This window comes from Phaenicophaeus curvirostris, chromosome 2 (assembly GCF_032191515.1).
Source record: "Phaenicophaeus curvirostris isolate KB17595 chromosome 2, BPBGC_Pcur_1.0, whole genome shotgun sequence".
Lineage (NCBI taxonomy): Eukaryota > Metazoa > Chordata > Aves > Cuculiformes > Cuculidae > Phaenicophaeus > Phaenicophaeus curvirostris.
Window position 1 is genome coordinate 106,566,598 of NC_091393.1, and position 21,118 is coordinate 106,587,715.

At 45.8% G+C, this 21,118-nt stretch overlaps 1 protein-coding gene across 1 annotated transcript in view; it reads left to right on the forward strand.

Annotated features, from left to right (window-relative positions):
• Window positions 1–21,118, forward strand: part of ABHD12 (abhydrolase domain containing 12, lysophospholipase) — a 41,417-nt gene that overhangs the window by 16,755 nt on the left and 3,544 nt on the right. The window contains exons 2-10 of the mRNA XM_069850366.1: window positions 3,371–3,495; window positions 7,648–7,753; window positions 9,005–9,124; window positions 12,074–12,104; window positions 17,245–17,290; window positions 18,444–18,573; window positions 19,711–19,748; window positions 19,924–20,003; window positions 20,950–21,032. Coding sequence (XP_069706467.1) covers window positions 3,371–3,495; window positions 7,648–7,753; window positions 9,005–9,124; window positions 12,074–12,104; window positions 17,245–17,290; window positions 18,444–18,573; window positions 19,711–19,748; window positions 19,924–20,003; window positions 20,950–21,032 — 759 coding nt within the window. The remainder of the gene's footprint in view (window positions 1–3,370; window positions 3,496–7,647; window positions 7,754–9,004; window positions 9,125–12,073; window positions 12,105–17,244; window positions 17,291–18,443; window positions 18,574–19,710; window positions 19,749–19,923; window positions 20,004–20,949; window positions 21,033–21,118) is intronic.

A 21,118-nucleotide genomic window follows, 5' to 3' on the forward strand; every position in this document is an offset into this window, starting at 1 on the left:
AGGAGAGGACCCTCAGTTCCTCTTTGCTGGCCAGATACTCTTATTGTCTGCCCAAGTGCAAAATATGCTAGCTCTGAGTGAAACTAGGACCTTTATGTAGTGTATATTACCAGGAAAAATTTTTGTTTCTGATATCACACTTGCAGGAAACACTTTCTTTTTTTTCACATTTAAGTATATCTGGAGAGAGAAAGTATTCATATCCACTTGTGAAGCAAAAAAATTCTCTAACTCACTTGTATTTTCCAACGAAGACTGAATTTTCTGGTGAAAATGGAGTTAAAAGTATGTTGCTGCTGCTTTTTCACACCAAAAGCTCCCTATGCAGGGCATTTATTTCCTGAAATAGCTTTTCTGCAGAGCAAGAGCATTTTAATTTAGCTAAATTGCTCACTGAAGACTTACCTGATGATTTTACCATGTCTGTGCTTCAGCACATTGTCTTGAATCTATCAGGAGAAGAGGAAGCTGTTTGTTGATGGATAGAGGCTTTGCCCTGGTTGCATTTTAAGCAGATGGAGATGAGGTATAAATGTCACACTACTGATTAGCGTTTGGCGTGGGGCACTAGAGCAAGGGAATCATAGAATCGTATGGTTTGGTGTGCAAGGGACCTTAAAGCTCATCCTGTTCCAACACCCCTGCCGTGGGCAGGGATGCCTTCCACTGGATCAGGTTGCTCAAAGCCCCATTCAACTTGGCCTTGAACACCTCCAGGGATGGGGCAAAGGAGGAGATGTCTCTATTCAATTTCCAAAAAAAGAAACTAAAATCCTTCCTGAGCTCTGGCAGCATTACTTGGACAAGGTCATCTTCAGTATTTTCTGTTTCTGGTTCACAGCTCACAGCTGGGTTGTGCTCAGTGCTTTTGCAGCCCAGACGTCTGAAGAGCCTGTGTTTTGATGTGCTCTGGTGGTGCCCGTAGGAGTTCATACCTGACTCTGTCTTTCTAAACAAATGGATTTTTTCTTAGAACTGAAATCCTGGCATATTCAAAAGTGCACCCAGAGAGTTCTGTTTACTTGCAGCACCCTGCATCCCATCTTGCCTGGTTGTTTACCTGTGTGACTGTTCTCAGTGGGAAGGTGATGATGGCACAGACACCTCTCAAGCGTGACGTAAGAGGGAACTGCAAGTTCGTATTAGCTCTGAGCAACCAGTCAAACGAGACAGAGTTTTAATGAAAAGAACACTTTTCTCATTGAAGAGGTCTAAATTATATCCTGATTGCTCACAAGGCAAAATGTAATGTGGTTTTTTACTGAGGTTTATAGAATCACTGAATGGTTTGAGTTGGACAGGACCCTAAAGGTCATCCAGTTCCAACCTCCTGCCGTGGGCAGGGACACCTCCCACTGCATCAGGTTGCTCAAAGCCCCATCCACCCTGGCCTTGAACACCTCCAGGGATGGGGCAGCCACAGCTTCTCTGAGAAACTTGTGCCAGTGCCTCACCACCCTCACAGGAAAGCATTTCTTCCTAAGATCTCATCTAAATCTCCCCTCTTTCAGCTTAAAACAATTCCCCCTCCTGCTGTCCCTGCACTCCCTGATCAAGAGCCCCTCACCAGCTTTCCTGTAGCCCCTTTCAGTACTGTAAGCTGCTCTAAGGTCTCCCTGGAGCCTTCTCTTCCCCAGGTTGAACAACCCCAACTCAACCTGTCAAGTTGTGGGGTTTGCCCATGTATTGAACTGACTGTACAGCATTTCACAGTGAATTGCTCTCCAGACCTCTGAGTTCATCTGCCAGGTTCCTCTCAGAGACCATAGCTGTAGGCAAACTTTCTGGTTGCCCATTACTGCTTATGCAGTCAGGAGCTCTGCTGTGCTGCTCTCTGTGGGACAAAGGTGGGGTTAGTCCATGGCGCTGGTACTCATCAACTTTCTAATAAAGCCCCTGTTTTCTGCTGTTTCCTCTGCCAGCCTTTTGCTGTTTCTGTTTTCCTTAATACTTAAGGAAACTGGACTTCAGGTGTGGGAATGCCACTGGAAGCCTTTCTGGCTTTCGTCACCTCTTCATTTTATGCCTTTCAGAAAAACTGACCTCTGCTTTCAGTTGCTGGCAGTTCCTGATCCCGATCCTCGGTTGCTCACTGGTGTGCAATGTTGTTCCTGCTGGAGAGCAAAGGCAGTGGTGTTGCTGGAAGGGTTCACATGCACTTTTGTTCTGAATTGCAATGATAGTTGAGACCCTTGGTGTTTCTGCCCATATAATGTTAATAGAGTGAATCATTAGGACTACAGCTTTATCGTAGAACCATAGAATAGTTTGAGTTGGAAAGGACCTTAAAAGATCCTCCAGTTCCCCCCTGCTGCCATGGGCAGGGACATCCCACTGGATCAGGCTGCCCAAGGTCCCATCCAACCTGGCCTTGAACACCTCCAGAGATGGGGCAGCCACAGCTTCCTGGGGCAACCTGTGCCAGCATCTCAGCACTCTCATGGTGAAGAAATTCTTCCTTGTGTCTAGCCTAAATCTGCCCCTCTCCAGTTTATACTCATTACGCCTAGTCCTATCACTACAAGCCTTTGTGAACGGCTTTTGTATATGTGTGTGCATATATACGTGCATGTATGTTTATTTCTTTCTGAGGCAATAAAGTATATTTTGAGAAAAATAGCTTAACTAATTTTTGCTGTGTTATCTTTCATTGAAGTTTTTGTTATATTTTGGGTTTTTTTTACTCTTTTCTGTGGTGTTGGTTTAATTTTTCCCTTGTAGCTGACTCTTCCCAATCGGAATACTTAGAAGAAATTAGAAACAAAGTACTGGAGCACTTGTTCTGCACTCAGTCTGGACTTGTAGAGAATGATGCTGCAGATAAGAAATTCCATAATGTTTTCTAACTTGGAAAGATTTGCATTCCAGGGTATTTTAGCTGGACAAGGTGGAATGCCTGCTTCAGTCTGCATGTGAGATCATGTGTAGTTTTATCAGTCTCATTACATATAGCTCGTACAAATACGTGGGAATCTAACTGAACAAAATCTTGCTGATGCTGGTTTAAATGGGAAGTGCAACCAGGCTGCTTTTTGGAGACACACATGTGATATGCATCTGTGAAGTCAGCACAAAAACTTTCGTTGTAAAGTGGTTTAAAACATGATCAGCAGGGAGTTTCTATTCCCTCTTTCCAGGCTGGATGTGGTCAGCTGGCAGCTTGGTTACTTCTCCTTCTCTAGAACAACTGAGAGATACTTAAACTGTATAACCTTATATAAAAAAATATAAAAACTGTATAAAATTAGTTTCGTTTAAAGAGCAAATAACTAGGTTTTCATATACACCAAGCGCACAGGTTGTTATGAAAATTGCTTCCTTAAATTCCTGCTGTATTCAGGCCTGTCTTTCTCTTTTTCCTTTTATACAGGCGATATGCATTATGGTTCCGATTGCGGAAGCTGATAATCTGGCTGCTGGGAGTGTACATAGCCATTCCATTCCTAGTGAAACTTTGTCCTGCTATTCAGGCAAAGCTGGTCTTCCTGAACTTTGGTAAGTGACTCTGTCCCTTGGGATGGGCGAGGGGCGAAGGGAGGTAGTGTCTTTACCTTTCACCCTTGTTAGATGCGACTCCTGACACCAGTAATGTTAGGGCTCACCCCGACCTGCACAGTTGAAAAGGGAGAGTAAAAAGGGTTCTTTTGATACCTGTGTGGCAAATCAGAGACCAACAAATGTCCCAGAATAAATTCAAATGCGGCATTTGAACAGGAAAGTGATTCTCCCCCTGTACTCTGTAGTGGTGAGGCCGCACCTCAAATACTCTATTCAGTTTTGGGCCCCTCACTGTAAGAAAGACATTGAGGTCCTGGAGAGTGTCCAGAGAAGAGCTGCGACAGTGGTGAAAGGTCTGGAGAACAAGTCCTGTGAGGAGCAACTGAGGGGACTGGGGTTGTTTAGTCTGAAGAAGAGGAGACTGAAGGGAGACCTTACTGCTCTATACAACTACTTAAAAGGAGGTTGCAGAGAGGTGGTTGTTGGGCTCATCTCCTGAGTGAGAGATGATAGGACAAGAGGGTATGGCCTCAAGCTGCATCAGGGGATGATGTCTAGATCAGATATTAGGAAAAATTTCTTCACAGAAGGGGTTACCAAGCACTGGAACAGCTGCCCAGGGAGGTGGTTGAGTCACCATCCCTGGGGGTGTTTAAAAAGCGGGTATATGAGGTGCTTGGGGACATGATTTAGTAGACAGGTATGGTTGGAGTTTATGATCTGTAAGGTCTTTTCCAACTTAATGATTCTATGATTTGGTTTAGCCAAAATCACAACACAGACACTTAGGTGCACTCTGAGTGGCAGCTTCTCAAAGTTGCAAAATCAGATCCCAGTCTTTGCAGATCACAGTCTGATACCTTGAACACAGCCAAGGTTGCTAAACAAATTACAACACAATTCAGATTCAATTTGATACACCATAGTGCCAAGAAAAAAAGAAAATACAGTAAGATAGATTCAGAGAAGGAGAGAGAAAGAAGTTGCAGGGGAAAAGGAAAAACTATCACCATTCCAATCGTGCATAGCAGTTCCCCAGGAAAACATGGCCCAACCGGCAGCAATTCCTCCAGCAGCAATTCTTCAGGAACGTGTGGTCCAGTAGTTTTCTGCAGGTCAGCCGAGCAGGAGCACTTCTTCAGGCTGGTTCCATGGGTGGTGGACATGTGTGCTTCGTGCCTTCGTCAGGCATTATTTATGGGGCAAGTGAAAGTTCTCAAATTGGGGCATGTGTAGAAACTTCTTTGGGAAGGTTCTGAAATTGAGGCTGGGGGCTCCAGGGTCACTGGCTGTTCAACAAACCCTTGCCAGAATAACCTGTGTGAACCCTTTGGGTGTGCATGTGCAGTCAGTTTTGTGGGGGTGCAGTGTCTGCTGCTGCACCTCCTCTTGTCATTGTTAGCCAGGAGCCACAGAAAAGCCCCTTGGGCATGTGCAGCCCTGCACGCAGACAATGTTTAAGATACAACAAATACAAGTAAAGAAGTCAGTCGCTACAGGCCTGCATGTGTACAGTTTGTGATGGATGTGAACTTTAACAGGGAATAAGTTATCCAGACTTTGGTTTGGAAAGGCCTTAGTGGTCTTTATATAAATACAGTGACTGAACTGAAGCCAGCTTCCAGCTGGAAGGGTTTCCTTCAGGAAAAGTGCACTGTGTCCGATGTGTTCCTCTGAAAAGTTCAGCAGATTTACATGAACAGGGAGCAAGTGAGTGAAATGAAATCCAGTGGATTGTTTTCCAGGCAGTGACTCTTCACCTGGAAGCATTTTAGGAGAACAATCTGACTCGGACAGAAGAGGCCTGTTCATGCAGTCGGATTGAATGTCCTCAACTGTGTCTGTTTAGCTGTTGCATTTGGAGGCGTGAGCATTCACAGGATGGAAAATGATGGAGCATCACTGTATGAGAGATGTTTCTTTGCCACATAAATCTGTACTTAAACCTCACTTGTGTTTTGTAACGCAGTTTTCAAAAATATCTTCCTTTGATTGTAGAAGCTGGAAGGACCAACTGTGGTTACGTTGCTTTTATATCACTTCTGTCATTGTATTGCATGCTTTGTCTATTCAAACACCTCAGATCATGGTTGCTGTGAAGTGTGTGCACATGTCAGCAGCTCTTGTGCCTCAATTGTCAGAATGTATTGCAAGTAATACCAAATGGCTCTGAAAGGTCCCTAAAAATGCCCTTAGTGTGCTAAATCTCCACGCAATGTATACGTGTGTGATGATTGTGATCTGTTTATGTAGAATAAATGGACCATCCCAGTGATGCCATACACACAAATAGTCTGTCCTTCTGTATTTTTCTCTTGCTCTGAGGTAGATGCTTCCCTGTCCCCCATCACTATCACTGGTATAGAATCATAGAATGGTTTGGATTGGAAGGGACCTTACAGCTCATCCAGTTCCAACTCCCCTGCCATGGGCAGGGGCACCTCCCACTGGATCAGGTTGCTCAAAGCCTCATCCAACCTGGCCTTGAATGCCTCCAGGGATGGGATGTCCACTGCTTCTCTGGGCAACTGTTCCTGTTTGTTTCTTTGTAATACAAAATCTTGCAAGAAAGTCTTAACAGATTTGCCAAGTGGGAGAATCAAGGTGCAGAGAAGCTAAATTATTTTCCCCTAACACTGCTGCAAAATATTTGCACCTTTGTCCAGACCCCAACCTCAGAATCACAGAATCACTACGTTGGAAAAGACCCCCAGGATCATTGAGTCCAACCATTCCTATCAAACACTAAACCATGCCCCTCAGCACCTCATCCACCCGTCCCTTAAACACCTCCAGGGATGGTGACTCAACCACCTCCCCGGGCAGCCTGTTCCAGTGCCCAATGACCCTTTCCATGAAAAATTTTTTCCTAATGTTCAGCCTAAAACTCCCCTGGCAGAGTTTGAGGCCATTCCCTCTTGTCCTGTCCCCTGTCACTTGGGAGAAGAGGCCATCACCCTCCTCTCCACAACCTCCTTTCAGGTAGTTAATAGAGAGCAACGAGGTCTCCCCTCAGCCTCCTCCTCTTCAGGCTAAACAACCCCAGCTCTCTCAGCCGTTCCTCATAAGACCTGCTCTCCAGCCCCCTCACCAGCTTTGTTGCTCTTCTCTGGACTCGCTCCAGAGCCTCAACATCCTTCTTGTGGTGAGGGGCCCAGAACTGAACACAGTACTCGAGGAGCGGTCTCACCAGTGCCGAGTACAGAGGGAGAATAACCTCCCTGGACCTGCTGGTCACGCCGTTTCTGATCCAAGCCAAGATGCCATTGGCCTTCTTGGCCACCTGGGCACACTGCTGGCTCATGTAGCTTGTGAACCAAGCAATAGAAAACAAAATGCTGAAAACATTGGATGTTTGACTTTTGTTGATGTTGCTTGTCTTTCAGTCATTGAATATCACAAACGTGCTCTATAAGCTAGGGAACATAAAACATTTGGATGAGTGAATTGAGGTGTAATGAATTTTGTTTTCAGGGATCTCTTCCTGAAGAAGTGAAGTTTCCAGCCTGATATCATCTCTTTTTAGTGCTGCAGTGTCTGAGAGAGATAGCAATTATTTGTTAGTCTTTGGAGAGCAGGCTAATGAACCACATATTCCCTCAAAGGCTCAGGAGGATGGCGTTCAACACAGTTTATCTTGCTGTTAAGAGATGAGAGCAATGCTGTGTCTGCTAGAAGGCAGTATCTCCTTTAGACTGTTGTCTACAGAAGCTGAAACACCATGTCATCAGCTCTGGGATGTACCCTCTATCCCAGGGAGTTTATCCCATCAGTACCTTCCATTACAGCTACAACACAAACAGCAGAAGCTTTGCCGAATCAGCTCACTCACCCCGCTGATGCAGCAAGAGCAACTGCCTTGTGTCTGGGAGATGTACAAAGCTGACTGGGCAGAGTGTTATATGTGTCATGGGAAGCTTTTTCTGTCTCCTCCACCTCTTAATTTTAGCCTGCTCTCTGTTTTTTTGATGGTTGTTTGTGTCTTCTTACCTTGCTCTCTTTGATGTTCATATTCTAGTCGCAGCTGTAGCAAGTTTATCCTTTCAAACAAGAAGAATAAGGTCTTCCCAGCACCAGTTTGTACATCTCTCCAGTGCCTTGGTGTAAATGAAAAGGTTTCATATTCTGTTTTCTTCTTCTGTATTTCAGTGAGGGTCCCATATTTCATTGACTTGAAAAGACCACAGGATCAAGGTTTAAACCACACCTGTAATTATTACCTGCAGCCAGAGGAGGATGTAACCATCGGAGTCTGGTAAGGAGGCCTGTTCTGTTTATCCTTATTCTTGTTCCCAGTGTTGCCTGGTTTTGCTGTGCACACGACAACCATCGCCTGCTGTGATCTGTGGGTGTTAGTGTTTTCCTCTGCCAAGCGACCAAGTTCACATTAAAAAGTATGCAAACCTCTGGAGCTCATCTGGACTCAGATCAGTAATGCATGAAACATGACTGGACAACCTGTGCATTCAGAGAAACTTCGTAGTTGGAAATAGTAAAGATTCCACGTCTGCGTTGCTACAAAGCTCCTGCCTCCATATCAGATGAGACCCAAGGAGCTGGAAGTTTTGTCATTCAGCTGCTGCTCATATTTTGTTTTGCAAAATAAATGTGGGGGAAGATAGGAAACAGGGATCAAAGTGTTCGGAGTAGGAGGAAGAATATTCTGTGTATACAGCATATGTGAGGTTTGGAGTGTGGGTGAGAACGGAACATGCAGTTTACTCTCTTAACAAAACAAATGATAGTGTCAGAGCTTGCTTGTCATTGCTTCCTTATGGAGAAGATTTTCTGGTCGCAGGGAAGGGAGGTTCATTGTAGCTTCCGGGATCAGCTCAGGTGACTGGTTCTATGACTGAAAAGTTCTGCTTTCAGCACTTCCCACATTACTACACCAGCTCAAGCCAGCGTCTGCATGTGTTTCTCATGATTGCTTTCTATTGAGTCTCAACACCAGAAGTTTCAAAGGCACAGAAAAGTTCCTGCTAGCTTTGAAGAAAAAGAAGTGCCTGGAGTTTGAATATATTGTTCCCCTCTGCTCCACTCTCGTTGGACCTCATCTGGAGCCCTGTGTGCAGTTCTGGAGTCCTCAGCACAGGAAGGACATGGCTCTGTTAGAGTGAGTCCAGAGGAGGCTATGAAGATGTTGCTAGGACTGCAGGACCTCCCATAGGAGGACAGCCCGAGAGAGTTGGGCTTTTTCAGCGTGGAGAAAAGAAGGCTCTGGAGAGACCTTAGAGCAGCGTTCCAGTACTGAAAGGGGCTACAGGAAAGCTGGGGTGGGGTCTTGTTTATGGCATGTAAGTCTGGCCCTGAGTTTTGAAGGCAGTGGTGATGGTGGTGAATATGTAGAAATAACCCTAGCCGCTGCCTTTTAAATTTGTCCGTTTGTTGGGTGATCATGGCAATGAAGAATGTGTGAGGTGTGGAATCCCAAGTTGATTGAAAAACTCAAAATTCGAGTGGCAAACACTGCATAGCAACAGGACAATGTAATTTTTCCTTGCAGGCACACAGTCCCTGCAGCCTTATGGAAGAATGCCCGAGGGAAGGACCAGTTGTGGTTTGAAGATGCTTTGGGTTCCAGCCACCCTGTAATCCTTTACTTGCATGGTAATGCGGGAACAAGGTGAGATGCAAAACAGTGATTGCTTTGTTTCATACTGTGTTTATCTGGCTTGCCACAGGTTCAACACATTGATAAGAAAGATGAGGGCAAACATTTTAGTGGGGCCTTGTAGCGATAGGACAAGGGGTAATGGTTTTAAACTAAAAGATAGTGGATTCAGACTAGATAAAATAAAGACATTTTTTATGATGAGGATGGTGAGACACTAGCATAGGTTGCCCAGAGAGGTGGTATATGCCCCATCCCTGAAAACATTCGAAGTCAGGTTGGATGAGGCTCTCGGCAACCTGATCTAGTTAATGGTGTCCCTTCTCATTGCAGGGGTTTGGACTGGATGACCTTCAAAGGTTCCTTCCAACCCAAACCATTCTATAATTGTATGATTAAAACCAAAGTAAAATCTCAAAGCAGTTTGATGCTTCTCCTTTCTTTTAAAAGGAAAGCATGTTTTAAGAAATGATACCTCTCCATTTATTGAATACAGGAATAGATTTATTGCAGTTATTGGAGATATCTGATGTTGTAGCTTACCTCCTGTCCTCTGCTAGAAGCCAGCAGGCTGTGACAGTTACTAGATGAGGTAGGGAGAGGTGCTGCTTTTCAGTATAATGCTCTTTGAGTGAAGACATGGGGTAGTATGAGTGCTTCTGTATATGTCATTTACATGTAGTAAATAAACTTTCCAGTTCCCCTTTTGAGCTTATTTTAGTGGTTAACACATTCTGAGGAAGGAGAATCAGAAGGAAAGAGGAAGGTGATGTAATGGTCTCGTTTCATTGCGTATGTACAGGACGTCTGTCTGGAACAGGAGCATTCTAAAGTTTGTAAGTTTATAGTTGACCATGTGTAGCAACTAAAGAAGTCAGTTGGTTCTCTGTGCTTTGTTGCTAGATGCTAAAAAAACATTTAGCACAGTGTGATATGTCCTGGTTGTTTCTCAGAATCATGTTCTTACCAGCACATCTATGTAGTGCCAGTAGTGCTGTAGTTCATTTGTGAGGATGTGGTCTTTTTCCTTACTAATGTGCATCTTGCTAAGATCATCGGCCCCTTCTGGAGTTTGGAGTGCTGGTGCATGTACTTGTGAAGCTGCTGCCTGCCTGTAGTGACTCTGCCAGAGCAGAAACACTGCAGAAATCTAAGTTCCATCATGCTAGTAGTGAGGGTTCACTATCCTTTACATCGCAGGAATGTTGTCCTTTTTCACCTAAATTCTTGCCTTGGCAGTGTTCTTTTTTGGTACAAAGGAAGATGCGTGCTTTGAGCCAGGAAATCATAGAATCATAGAATAACCAGGTTGGAAGAGACCCACCGGATCATCGAGTCCAACCATTCCTATCAAACACTAAACCATGCCCCTTAGCACCTTGTCCACCCGTGCCTTAAACACCTCCAGGGAAGGTGACTCAACCACCTCCCTGGGCACCCTGTTCCAGTGCCCAAATGCACTAGCAGATGGGTTTTTGGAAACTGACCTCGTCTTCTTGTACTGATTTATTACAAGGTTTAATCAAATTGTTGAGTTATTTTTCAAATACTACTCCGCTTGTTTTCTTGCCTTTATTAGGCAAATGATACTGATGGCAGCTATTCTGGAGCTTAATGGTGGTAACTTGGGACCAGTATCTGTGTTACAAGCACATTGATTAGATATTCTTCTTGGCTTCCACAAGTGCTGCTGAGATAAAGTGCTCTTGAGCTATGGATTGGTTACAAATTTCATATCTTGTGTGTTTGAGAGGCTGGAGGGGTATTGGCTCTGCCATTTCAGCTTCAATATATATTCCTGGATGTTTCCACACAGCATATTCAGTTTCTTGTCAAAGGACTGCTTTATTGATGCAGGCTGCATTAACCATAAATAAAAAACCACTGCCTTGGCTTTCTGGTTTGCCTGAGTGGTCTGGAGCAGAGGAAAAAACGTTACATTTACTTGATCCCCTGGGAAGAAATTCCTCTGTTGCAGTTTGAGGAATGCATAAAAAGCGCCAATGTGTGCATGTCAAGGGTGACTTTTCAGGCAAGTGTATCTTCTCCAGCCTTGTGTGATTCAAAATGACTTAAAGCAACCCCTTGCTTTCTGCCCTGAGTGTTTTTGGCTGCATCAGTTATTTTGTAGGATGGTTGGAACAGACAGCTTTTGGCTGGCAAGTGCCTGTGCTCTTAGAGGGAGGTCTGGAAAGCGGCGTTTTGCTTTAGAGGCTACGCTGACCAAGCCAGTCAGTATGAATGCATTGGAGTTTTCATATGAGGGCAGGAGTAAATCTACTCTTACATCAATACTGGACTATTGTTTGAGTGTGGATTAGCAATGCCACGTTGTGGATGTTTTGAAGCATATAACGGCACATTCACTTTCCATTTTATTATCTAGATTTAAATTTATGAAGAAGACAATAAAGCAGATTCTTCCCTTGGACTTATTTACAGTGTTCAACTCTTGTTTTTCTCTGCTCAATCTTTTGCACATGGCCTTTCTGTCCCTGTGCTTTGAGCCAGGTGAGAAAATCCAAGGGCCAGCTGCTTGGGTTAACGTGGTGAGTTCTGCTGAGAGCATTGCACCTTGGAGAGCAGGGATTAGTGGCTGGGGCAGTGCTGGTAGCAGGAGTGCAGGGTCTGCAAAGCCATTAGGAGCAGGATATTTGAGATGTATTACAGGCTTTGGAAAAGGCACCTAGTAAAGTGGGTTGAAAAGTTCGTCTTTACCTGCTGTGAGAAGAGATTTTACAGGGAGAAGTTGGCTTCAAAACTATGTCCTCCATATCTCATCAGAACATTGCTGTCTCCTTGAAGTCTGTGACAAAGCAGTTACAGTGTTTGGTGTCTTTGTGTTAAACTGAAAGCCTGAGGCAATTGGGAAAGTCTCTTTCTGGAAGCATAAATGTTCACATGTGGTTTCTTTTGTTTGTCTGGTGTTCTCCTTTTCTCTTCATGAATCGCTTTTGCCAGAGGAGGGGATCACCGTGTGGAGCTTTACAAGGTAAGCGGCTGTGCATGTTGTCCAAGCAGTTGCATTAACACACCGTGTATGCACAGACATGAGAAGGCTGCTTGTTACAGCCTGTTACCAACAGGCTGATAGCTTCACGCTCTTTGTCTTCTCTAGGTTTGAAATGTGCATTGGAAAAGGAGTCTATAAGCCATGAGCACTCTGCCCCACGTTGAAAGATATTTGAAAGCGCTTTTACTTGTTGTTGTTAACTGTCACTTTCAACCAGGTTCTTTGTAAGGAGTGCTTTCACAACACAGCTTGTAGGAAAAATGAAAATTTTATTTAATCAAGCCATAATTTGAGAGATGATGCTAGTATACTGATTTAAGGGACCAGCTAAGCGTACTTTTTCATTTGGTACCAGTCTCTATATACTCACCATCATAGAATAGAATGGAATATTTTCAGTTGGAAGGGTCCTATAGTGATCATCTGGTCCAATTGCCTGACATTTCAGGGCTGACCAAAAGTTAAAGCACATTGTTAAGGGCTTTGTCCAAATGCCTCTTATACACGGGCAGGCTTGGGACATCAACCACCTCTCTAGGGAGACTGTTCCAGTGTTTGACCACCCTCTCGTTAGAGAAATGCTTCCTAATGTTCAATCTGAAGCTTCCTTGATGCAGCTAGGAACCACTCCCCTGCATCTTATCACTGGACACCAGGGAGGAGAGATGAGCGCCTCCCTCTCTTATCTCCTACTCAGGAAGCTGCAGAGAGCAATGAGGTTACCCCTAGCCTCCTTTTCTAAACTAGACAAGTCCACAATCTTCAGATGCTTCTCATGGGACATTCCTTCCAGCCCTTCCACCAGCTCTTTTGCCCTCCTCTGGACACATTCAAGGACCTTCACGTCCTTCTTAAATTGTGGGCCCAGCACTGCACACAGCACTCAAGGTGAGGCTGCACCAGTGCTGAATACAGTGAGATAATCACTCACCACTTTGACTGGCTGGTTGTGCCATGTTTGTGGTTTACCTCCAGGCATGGGGCATCCACCATTTCTCTGGGCAGCCTGTGCTAGTGCTTCACCACCCTCACAGCAAAACATTTCTTCCTAAGATCTCATCTAAATCTCCCCTCTTTCAGCTCAATACTGTTCCCCCTCGTCCTATCTCTGCACTCCCTGATCAAGAGCCTCCTCCCAGCTTTCCTGCAGCCCCTTTCAGTACTGGAAGGCTGCTATAAGTTCTGCCTCAAGTCTTCTCATCTCCTGGCTGGACAACCCCTGTTTTCTCAGCCTGTCCTCGTATAGCAGAAGTGCTCCAGCTCTCGTATCATCTTTGTATTCACACTTGAATAATGGAACTCAAAACCTTTTAAAACTGACAAGAATCCTGTTTTTTTAACAACCGTGACAGTCAATGACAGAGTAGTGCAAGCTTCTTCTGTGATTCATCCTTGTACAGTGAGGCAGTGGAGCTTTTAATTGTGTTACACCGATGTGCTGGGATAGCAGGGAACTGATGTAGAGGTTTATTTTACTCACTGCATGAAGTTAACCAACTTTATAGCAGCACATGAAACAATACGGCATTGTTTTAGGGGCGTAGGTCATTCCTATAAATAAAACGTTTGGCTTTGTTACACCAAACATCCTGTCAAGGGTCTGAGGAAATGCCTGCTCTCTGCAAAGCCAGCTGAAATCTCACCGGCTCCATCTGAGAGTTTCCAAACTAATTCTAAGGGGAAAAGAGAGTTTCCAAACTAATTCTAATGGGAAAAACAAGTAAGAAAAATACTCTTAAGAAAATGACTAAAACAGGTGAGGCTGTTAGTGCAGGGCATGGGATTGGGATGCTCCCAGGGTTGTTGGCTTCAGGTAGGGATGTTGCAGCTCATCATCGGCTGTGTCCTTCACCAGTAAGAGCTGGATGTTGGTGATGGATGTTTTTCCTTCTCTTTCATATCCACTGTATTTTGGTCTTGCTTTCCATGTCTACTTTCCTCTTGGGAAGTGGTTTGGGTGCTGCAGCTGCCCAATGCCAGGGTAGGAATGAAGCAAGCTGTATAGACAGTAGAAGGTGCTTGTAGCAGGGGGCCCTGTATCATGAAGGTTGAGTCGGGCACTTTACTGGTCTAGCAGCTGTAGTGGTTGTAGCGACAGTTTCTGCTGCTTTTCCTGCCTGTTGCCATTCCTCCTCAGCCTTGTCTCTTCCCTGAAAGAGAAAGGCTCATCTGAAGCATAAGAGTGGGGCAGTACCCATGGTCGGGGCTTGACAGGTCCTCGGAGGAGTGAGTCTCTGCAAGTGGCTCACCTCTATCTTGGCTTTGAGTCGAGTGAGTATGGGAGTGGAAGGCTCCATCGTCTTCTGCCTCTGGTAAAGGCATGAGATCACCTTCATCATCTTTATTCCAGCACTTTGTCTGTGCTCTCTGCTCGGAGAGGAGAACTGGGCACACTGGCTTGTTCTGTGCTGGGCTGTGGGGAGTCAGGTCTTGGTGGTCAGGGTTCCTGAGCCTGCATAACTTTAGGTGAGCATGGAGATCACTGCCACCTGTGCCTGGGGCTGTCTTGAGGGCACCCTTATTGCTGGTGGCTGCGAGAGGGCTGGTGCTTTTGGCAGCTAACCAGAACAAGGCCCAGACAGATTAATGTTGCAGCCTTTCCTGCTTTCTGCAGGAGAGCTCTATGTAGCCTCACAGTTCCTGGCTTCCAGTGGCAAGAGGAGAATTGGGCTGGAGGTGCTTCGTGCCATTCCTGTCCCCTCTTCAGGAGTCTCCGTGTTCTTTCCAGGCTTAGCTGTTGTCTTGGTTGCTTCCTTGAGGCTTTTGGCTGTGCTGAGTGGCAGGATTTGGGGGTAGGGTTGCATGTGGGGGTTCAGACTTATATTGGGGTTAAGGAAAGCTGGAGGCCATTGTAGTGGTCTTTGGTATGAGGTGCAGGTCAGACCCATGGTCTGAGGAGGTAAAAAATAGTTGAATAATGAAGTCCCTAGTGGAACTGGGCTTTGAAAATGAAACATTAGTCCTGCGTGTGTAATTGCAATGGGCGTGTTAAACTCAGCACATTTTTTAAGAAGAAATAGAGAGTGGTATAAATCTGTTTTTAAACATAACAGCTGCTAATTAAAATAAAAGTACATCTATTTGTTATTGAGAAGAGATGCTGCCAGTGCAGCCAATGCATAATAACAGATAGGTAACCTGTCAACAGTGTAAATAATTTTTAATGGCTTGGAAAAGGCTCTGTTGTGTTTGATATCTCATCAGTAAAATTGCATTGTAAAGCAGAAAACCAAACTTTGCAAGAAGGAACTTTTTGTTCGGCCTGTCCAGTCAGGGTGTCCAATATGTAAGTGACCATACAAAAACTGATATATAGTGATTCTGATGGAAATGGCTGTCCTGCAGCACCTGTTTTGTTAATTAATATTTATTTTGCTGTTGTGTGGGATGCAGTGATATTCTGTACTGTGGTGTTGGAAATGCATAACCGTGTCTCTCTGTGACGCTGGCATAGTTATTGGCAAGGGGATGGTGAAGAAACAGTGAATGCAGATCCCAGAGTGAAACAACGGCGTATTCAATGCCTCTCCTTTAAAGGCCTCACAGTATGCACTTCGTCACCTCCAAGGAATCCCTTTGAAAGATTTAGAGCCAAAGAAAGAGAAGCGGGAATTACTAGAAGAGACCTGAATAGCAAAAAGCACAGGAGCTTTGAGTGACTTGGAAGCTGTTGCAGTTGCTCTATTAATATAAATTCCTAATAACTGTTAGTGTGAAAATGGCAATCAATAGGGTCAGTGGAATAATGTAACCCTGTGGCCAGTGCCAAGAACTCACACAACCAAGTGCAGCAAGGGTGAGCGTGATGTTATGTGTCAGTCTCAGGGACTACAGCAAGGCAAACTGTGTGATACCTATGTGAACTTACTGGTTTTTGGTTTTCAGACCACCATGTAGATCCTAGTGGAACAATGAAAATGCTGTCAACATTTCCATTCAGGTGCCAGTTGTCGGTACACTCCAGTTGTACACATACTGTGTGCCCCGAGATGTTGCAAATTGTCTAATCATTTATAACTCTACCAGATATCTGTATATGTAAACTGCTCAGCCTAAAATTATAGCATTCCTTTAGAAGGCACACTCAGCTTACAGGTGTCATTCCAGCTATGCTGTGACAGTCCTAGTACCCTTGCATATGTCTTTTAAAAAATTGCAATGAATGCTAATCCAACAGGGGTTGGAGCACCTCCCATACGAGGACAGTCTGAGAGAGCTGGGGTTGTTCAGCCTTGAGGAAGAGAAGGCTCCGGGGAGACCTTGCAGCAGCCTTCCAGTACTGAAAGGGGCTACAGGAAAGCTGGAGAGGGGCTCTTGATCAGGGAGTGCAGGGATAGGACAAGGTGGGGGGGGTGGTTTTAAACTGAAAAAGGGGAGATTTAGATGAGATCTCATGAAGTTTTGCTGTGAGGGTGGTGAAGCACTGGCACATGTTTCCCAGAGAAGTGTTGGCTGCCCCATCCCTGGAGGTGTTCCAGGCCAGGCTGGATGAGGCTTTGAGCAACCTGATGCAGTGTGAGGTGTCCCTGCCTATGGCAGGGGGCTTGGAACTGGATGATGTTTAAGGTCCCTTCCAACTCAAACCACTCTATGATTCTAAGTTGGTCTAACATTGGTTATTTTTACTCACTTTTAACTGTGTTTGTTAGGGTTGCCATTGGCTGTAACTCATCGTCATGATACAGCAATGCATATTTTGGATGTATACATTTAAGCCTTCTGAAATCTGAAGCAGCCTCCTATATGTTATGCTAACATTTAGTTTGAATAATATAAATGAAGCAGTCCTACTGTTTCACTGGAAGATCTGAAAGTGTTTGTAGGGGAAACAGTCATAGGATATTTGCAGATTTTAAGGGCAAAGCTCTTAAAGGGAGAATCACTATCTAAGCCTGGTATGAGGTCCAGGAAACAAATGGAGTAATGCCAGCGGGCTGAGATGATTAGCGTTCTAATGCTCTGTGCCAAAGCAGAGACAAGCTATTTTCTATACCCAAAAGCTTCACCATGTCGGGGTGATAATGTTATAAATAAGATCCCCACCCCTTGGCCTGAGACAAGAGCGTGGCTGCTCTGTACATCTCTGCCATGGGTTTCTGCATGTTTCTCTCCCTTCCAGGTTCTCAGCTCTCTTGGGTACCACGTGGTCACATTTGATTATCGAGGTATGTGGGTTTCTTTTATTACAAAACACTTTAGATGTCTCTTTCTGTAGAAGTGACAAAGAAGCTGCTTTTTTTTTTCTTGGCTCTCAGGGGAGCTTTTGTTTTATAAATGCTTGCTGTGAGCTAATTAGATGTGGTTGTCGCTTCTTTTTTTTAACTCATAGGTATCCAAAGATCTGCCAGAAATTTCTTTCCAGTGCCTTCCTGTGTGGCACTGCTTCCTGATGTCCACTCGGTGGACTCCAGCTCCTATCTGCCTTCATGGGCAGGACTCCTGATCTGGGGGCTAAGGAGCTTCCCACAGGCACATGTGCTGTCAGAGCAGCCAGAATTGAACTTGTGCTTCTTTTTAAAAGCTGATATGCGAGATGAGACCTATGGTAGATAATTTGCTAACAATTGATAACGTCTTTGGCAGAAGCCATGACCATTTTGCATCTCTGTGCCACAAGCAGTCAGGCATCCTCTGCTCTTTTTTTCCCTTCTTAGTATTTAAGCCATGACTGCCTCTGGAGACACAGGAAAGAAATTAATCCGTTGCATTTTTATCAAGAAGACATCTGGGAGAGGTTTATTTGTAGGAGCTTGCCCTGTTTTCTTGTCCTGCTGGCAGCTGCCTCTCTGGCTGCTGCTTATTAGGTACTAGAAGGGGTGTGGGATGCTTGCTGCTTTAGTGTAAGATGTGTAGATGTGCTGCAATAGTGACAGAGCCAAAACAATTAAGAGGCTGGAAAATTGCTTGGGGGCTTTGATTGAACAGCATGGACAAACAAGCTTCGTGAAACAAGCTTGGGTTTTAGTGCTAAGCAGCCAGTTCTTATGCTCTTAGAGACTCCATTTACATGTGTGCAAGAGCAGCAAAGGTTTGGGAACTGGGCTGTTGTAGATGGATAGGTGCAAGAGCACAGGGTGACAGTGACATCCAGCTCTTGATTTTGTTGTTGACTGAATCCACATAAACTTCTGGGCAGCTGGCAGTTGCCTTGTTTAAATGGCTGCGGATCAATTGGGGCTTTCAACCCACACTGCAGAGGTGCACAGCACCTGTCTCTGTCCCAGATCCCTTTGCACTCACAGATGGGCTGCGTGAGATGAACTGGCTGGCTTTCCTGACCAGTTCGTGCCGTTCTCAGAAGGGTTATTTGTGTTTCAGGCTGGGGTGATTCTGTAGGCACCCCATCGGAGAGGGGAATGACCTATGACGCCCTTCATGTCTTCGACTGGATAAAAGCAAGAAGTGGAGACAACCCTGTCTATATATGGGGACACTCCTTGGGCACAGGGTAAGCATCTAATCCAAGTGGGACTTAGCAGCTTCTGATAAACATTAAGCAGTGACCTTGGATGAAGGTGCTGTTTGCTGTAATCCCCAGGCTGGCTTGGCTTGGAGTGTGTGGCATAACTGCTGCAGAGTAGCTTCCCCTTTGCACTGTACAGAGTGAGAAGGGCTATAGCAAACAACTGCGCAGGAATGATCCTGAACATTCATTGCCCCGAGGGTGGTGCTGGAAAAAAGACCCTTGGAATAATCGAATGCAGATTGACTGAGGGGAGAGAAAATGGAACTGCAGTGATCTCTTCCTGCGGTGAACCTACATCTCTGTGTCCTTCAGAGCAGAGCGTCAGGCTTCTCTGATTCGAAGGTGTTTCAGGATAGTGCCTGCTTGCTGTGATACTAGATGTCCTGCTTTGTTTGAAAGAAGGCAAAAGCTTTTCCTTTGGCTCTTCCTCTAAATTCTTACCATGTTCAGGCTCCCTTTCTGGGTCAGAGCATGCTCTTGAAATTTCCCAATGTACTGCAATGCAAGTGGCCTGGTATTGGTGTCTCCAGTGGAGTTCTCTGGGGATTGTGGCCAGCCTGGAGTCTGAGGTTTTTGAAATATGGTGTGCTTGGAGGATTCAGCAGCTTTGAAAATATCCCTGTCCCATTAGGGAGATGCGTGGGGGAGACCTTGCTGCTTTTTGACCCAGCTATGGAAGCCCTTTGCAGTGTCACACTGGGACCCAGCACTCCAGCTGCCTGCAACACAGCACCCGTCAGCCCATACCCTCGCATTCCCCCAGTTTCTTGCTCAGCTGTCGTGGTCTGGGGGTCAGAGGCCGTGTCACACGGCTGCAGATACACTGGGAGCCTGATAGCCACCATAAAGGATGTCCTTCCGAGTGGCTACGTGGTGTATTTCTTCCCTGGACTCATTTGCTTACCTAAACGCAGTCGCCTGATGCCATTTGAGAGAGTTGGGATTGGGAGAGCTGTGGGAATCCAGGTGGTTGTGGTTTGGCTACCCAGACCTCAAATGGTGCGAGGGGCTGACGTCACGGGAGTTGAGTTGTGCATCTGCCACCTGCTGCCACTAGAGCCTGCTGCTTTGCAGAGGGCCTGTGCCAGATTAAATGCTGATTGTTGTTTTTCTTTCCAGGGTCGCAACAAACCTAGTGAGGCGTCTTTGTGAGAGAGGTATGTCTAGTGGGCAGATGCTTTTCCCACTCAGCCCAGGTGTTGCCGGCATCCCAGATTTCCACCAAGGCTTGTCCTTGGTGCCCCGTGGTGGCAGCTGCTCTTGTGAGGCAGACCCTGACCTTGCTGGCTGCCTGCACCCCTGCATTTCAGCACATTGCCTTTGGCTTTTCAGAAACACCCCCGGATGCCCTGATACTGGAATCTCCATTCACCAACATACGGGAGGAGGCACGGAGTCACCCCTTTTCTGTGGCAAGTACTCAGTGGCTTGCACACTAGTGGCATGCTTAGAAATTTAGCTTCAGAAGTGATGTAGCTGAGCTAACTGCATGACATAGAATCATAGAATGTCCTGAGTTGTACGGGACCCACAAGGATCATCGAGCCCAACTCCTGTCCCTGCATAGGACACCCCAACATTCACACCACGTGTCTGACAACATTGGCCAGGTGCTTCTGGAATATTGTTAGGCTTGGTGCCATGGCTGCGTCCCGGGGGAGCCTGTGCCAGTGCTCCACCACCCCGAGTGAAGAACCTTTTCTAATGTCCAACCTAGCCCTCCTCTGGCACATCTTCCTGCCATTCCCTCAGGTCCTGTGATTGGTCGCCAGAGAGGAGAGATGAGTGCCTGCTCCTCCTTCTCTTGTGAGGAAGCTGCAGACTGTGATGAGGTCTCCATTCAGTCTCCTCCAGGCTGAACAGACCAAGTGACTTTAGCCACTCCTCATGCGGCTTCCCCTCTAAACCCTTCACCAACTTTGTGGCCCCTTCTGGACACTCTCAGTAGCTTTAGATCCTCTTTATCCTGTGGCAGCCAAACCGCACCCAGTGTGTGAGGTGGAGCCGCACCAGTGCAGAGCAGAGGGGGACAATGTAGCTGAGCTACCTGCGTGACCTGTGGGGGACCAGTGATATTTATAAGTATCAGGGGTAAAGAGCTGCTCTTTAAGTGGCTCCTGGGATCACCAATACACTAAGCAGTACCAGAGCCGTGTGTGGAGCCTGCTTAAAGACAGCAGAAACTGGGATCAGAAAGGGCAGTAAAAGTGGGGAGGGGCAGATGGACTCTGCTCTCGCTGCAGGGATCACAGCCAGCAGCCGAAGGATGTTACTGGGATGGCAGTGGCCTGCCTTGTTCCTGCTGTTTGTGTAACTGTCCTGCTGGTGCCTGCCACTAACACAATTTTTTCCCCTCAGATATACAGATACTTCCCTGGGTTTGACTGGTTCTTCCTGGATCCCATCACGACCAGTGGAATTAAGTTTGCAAATGATGAGAAGTGAGTTCCATTTTCACTGGGGTTTCAGCTGTGGCAGCAGTGAGCTGTGCCAAACATCAAGGAGAGACACCAGACTTTTTTTTTTC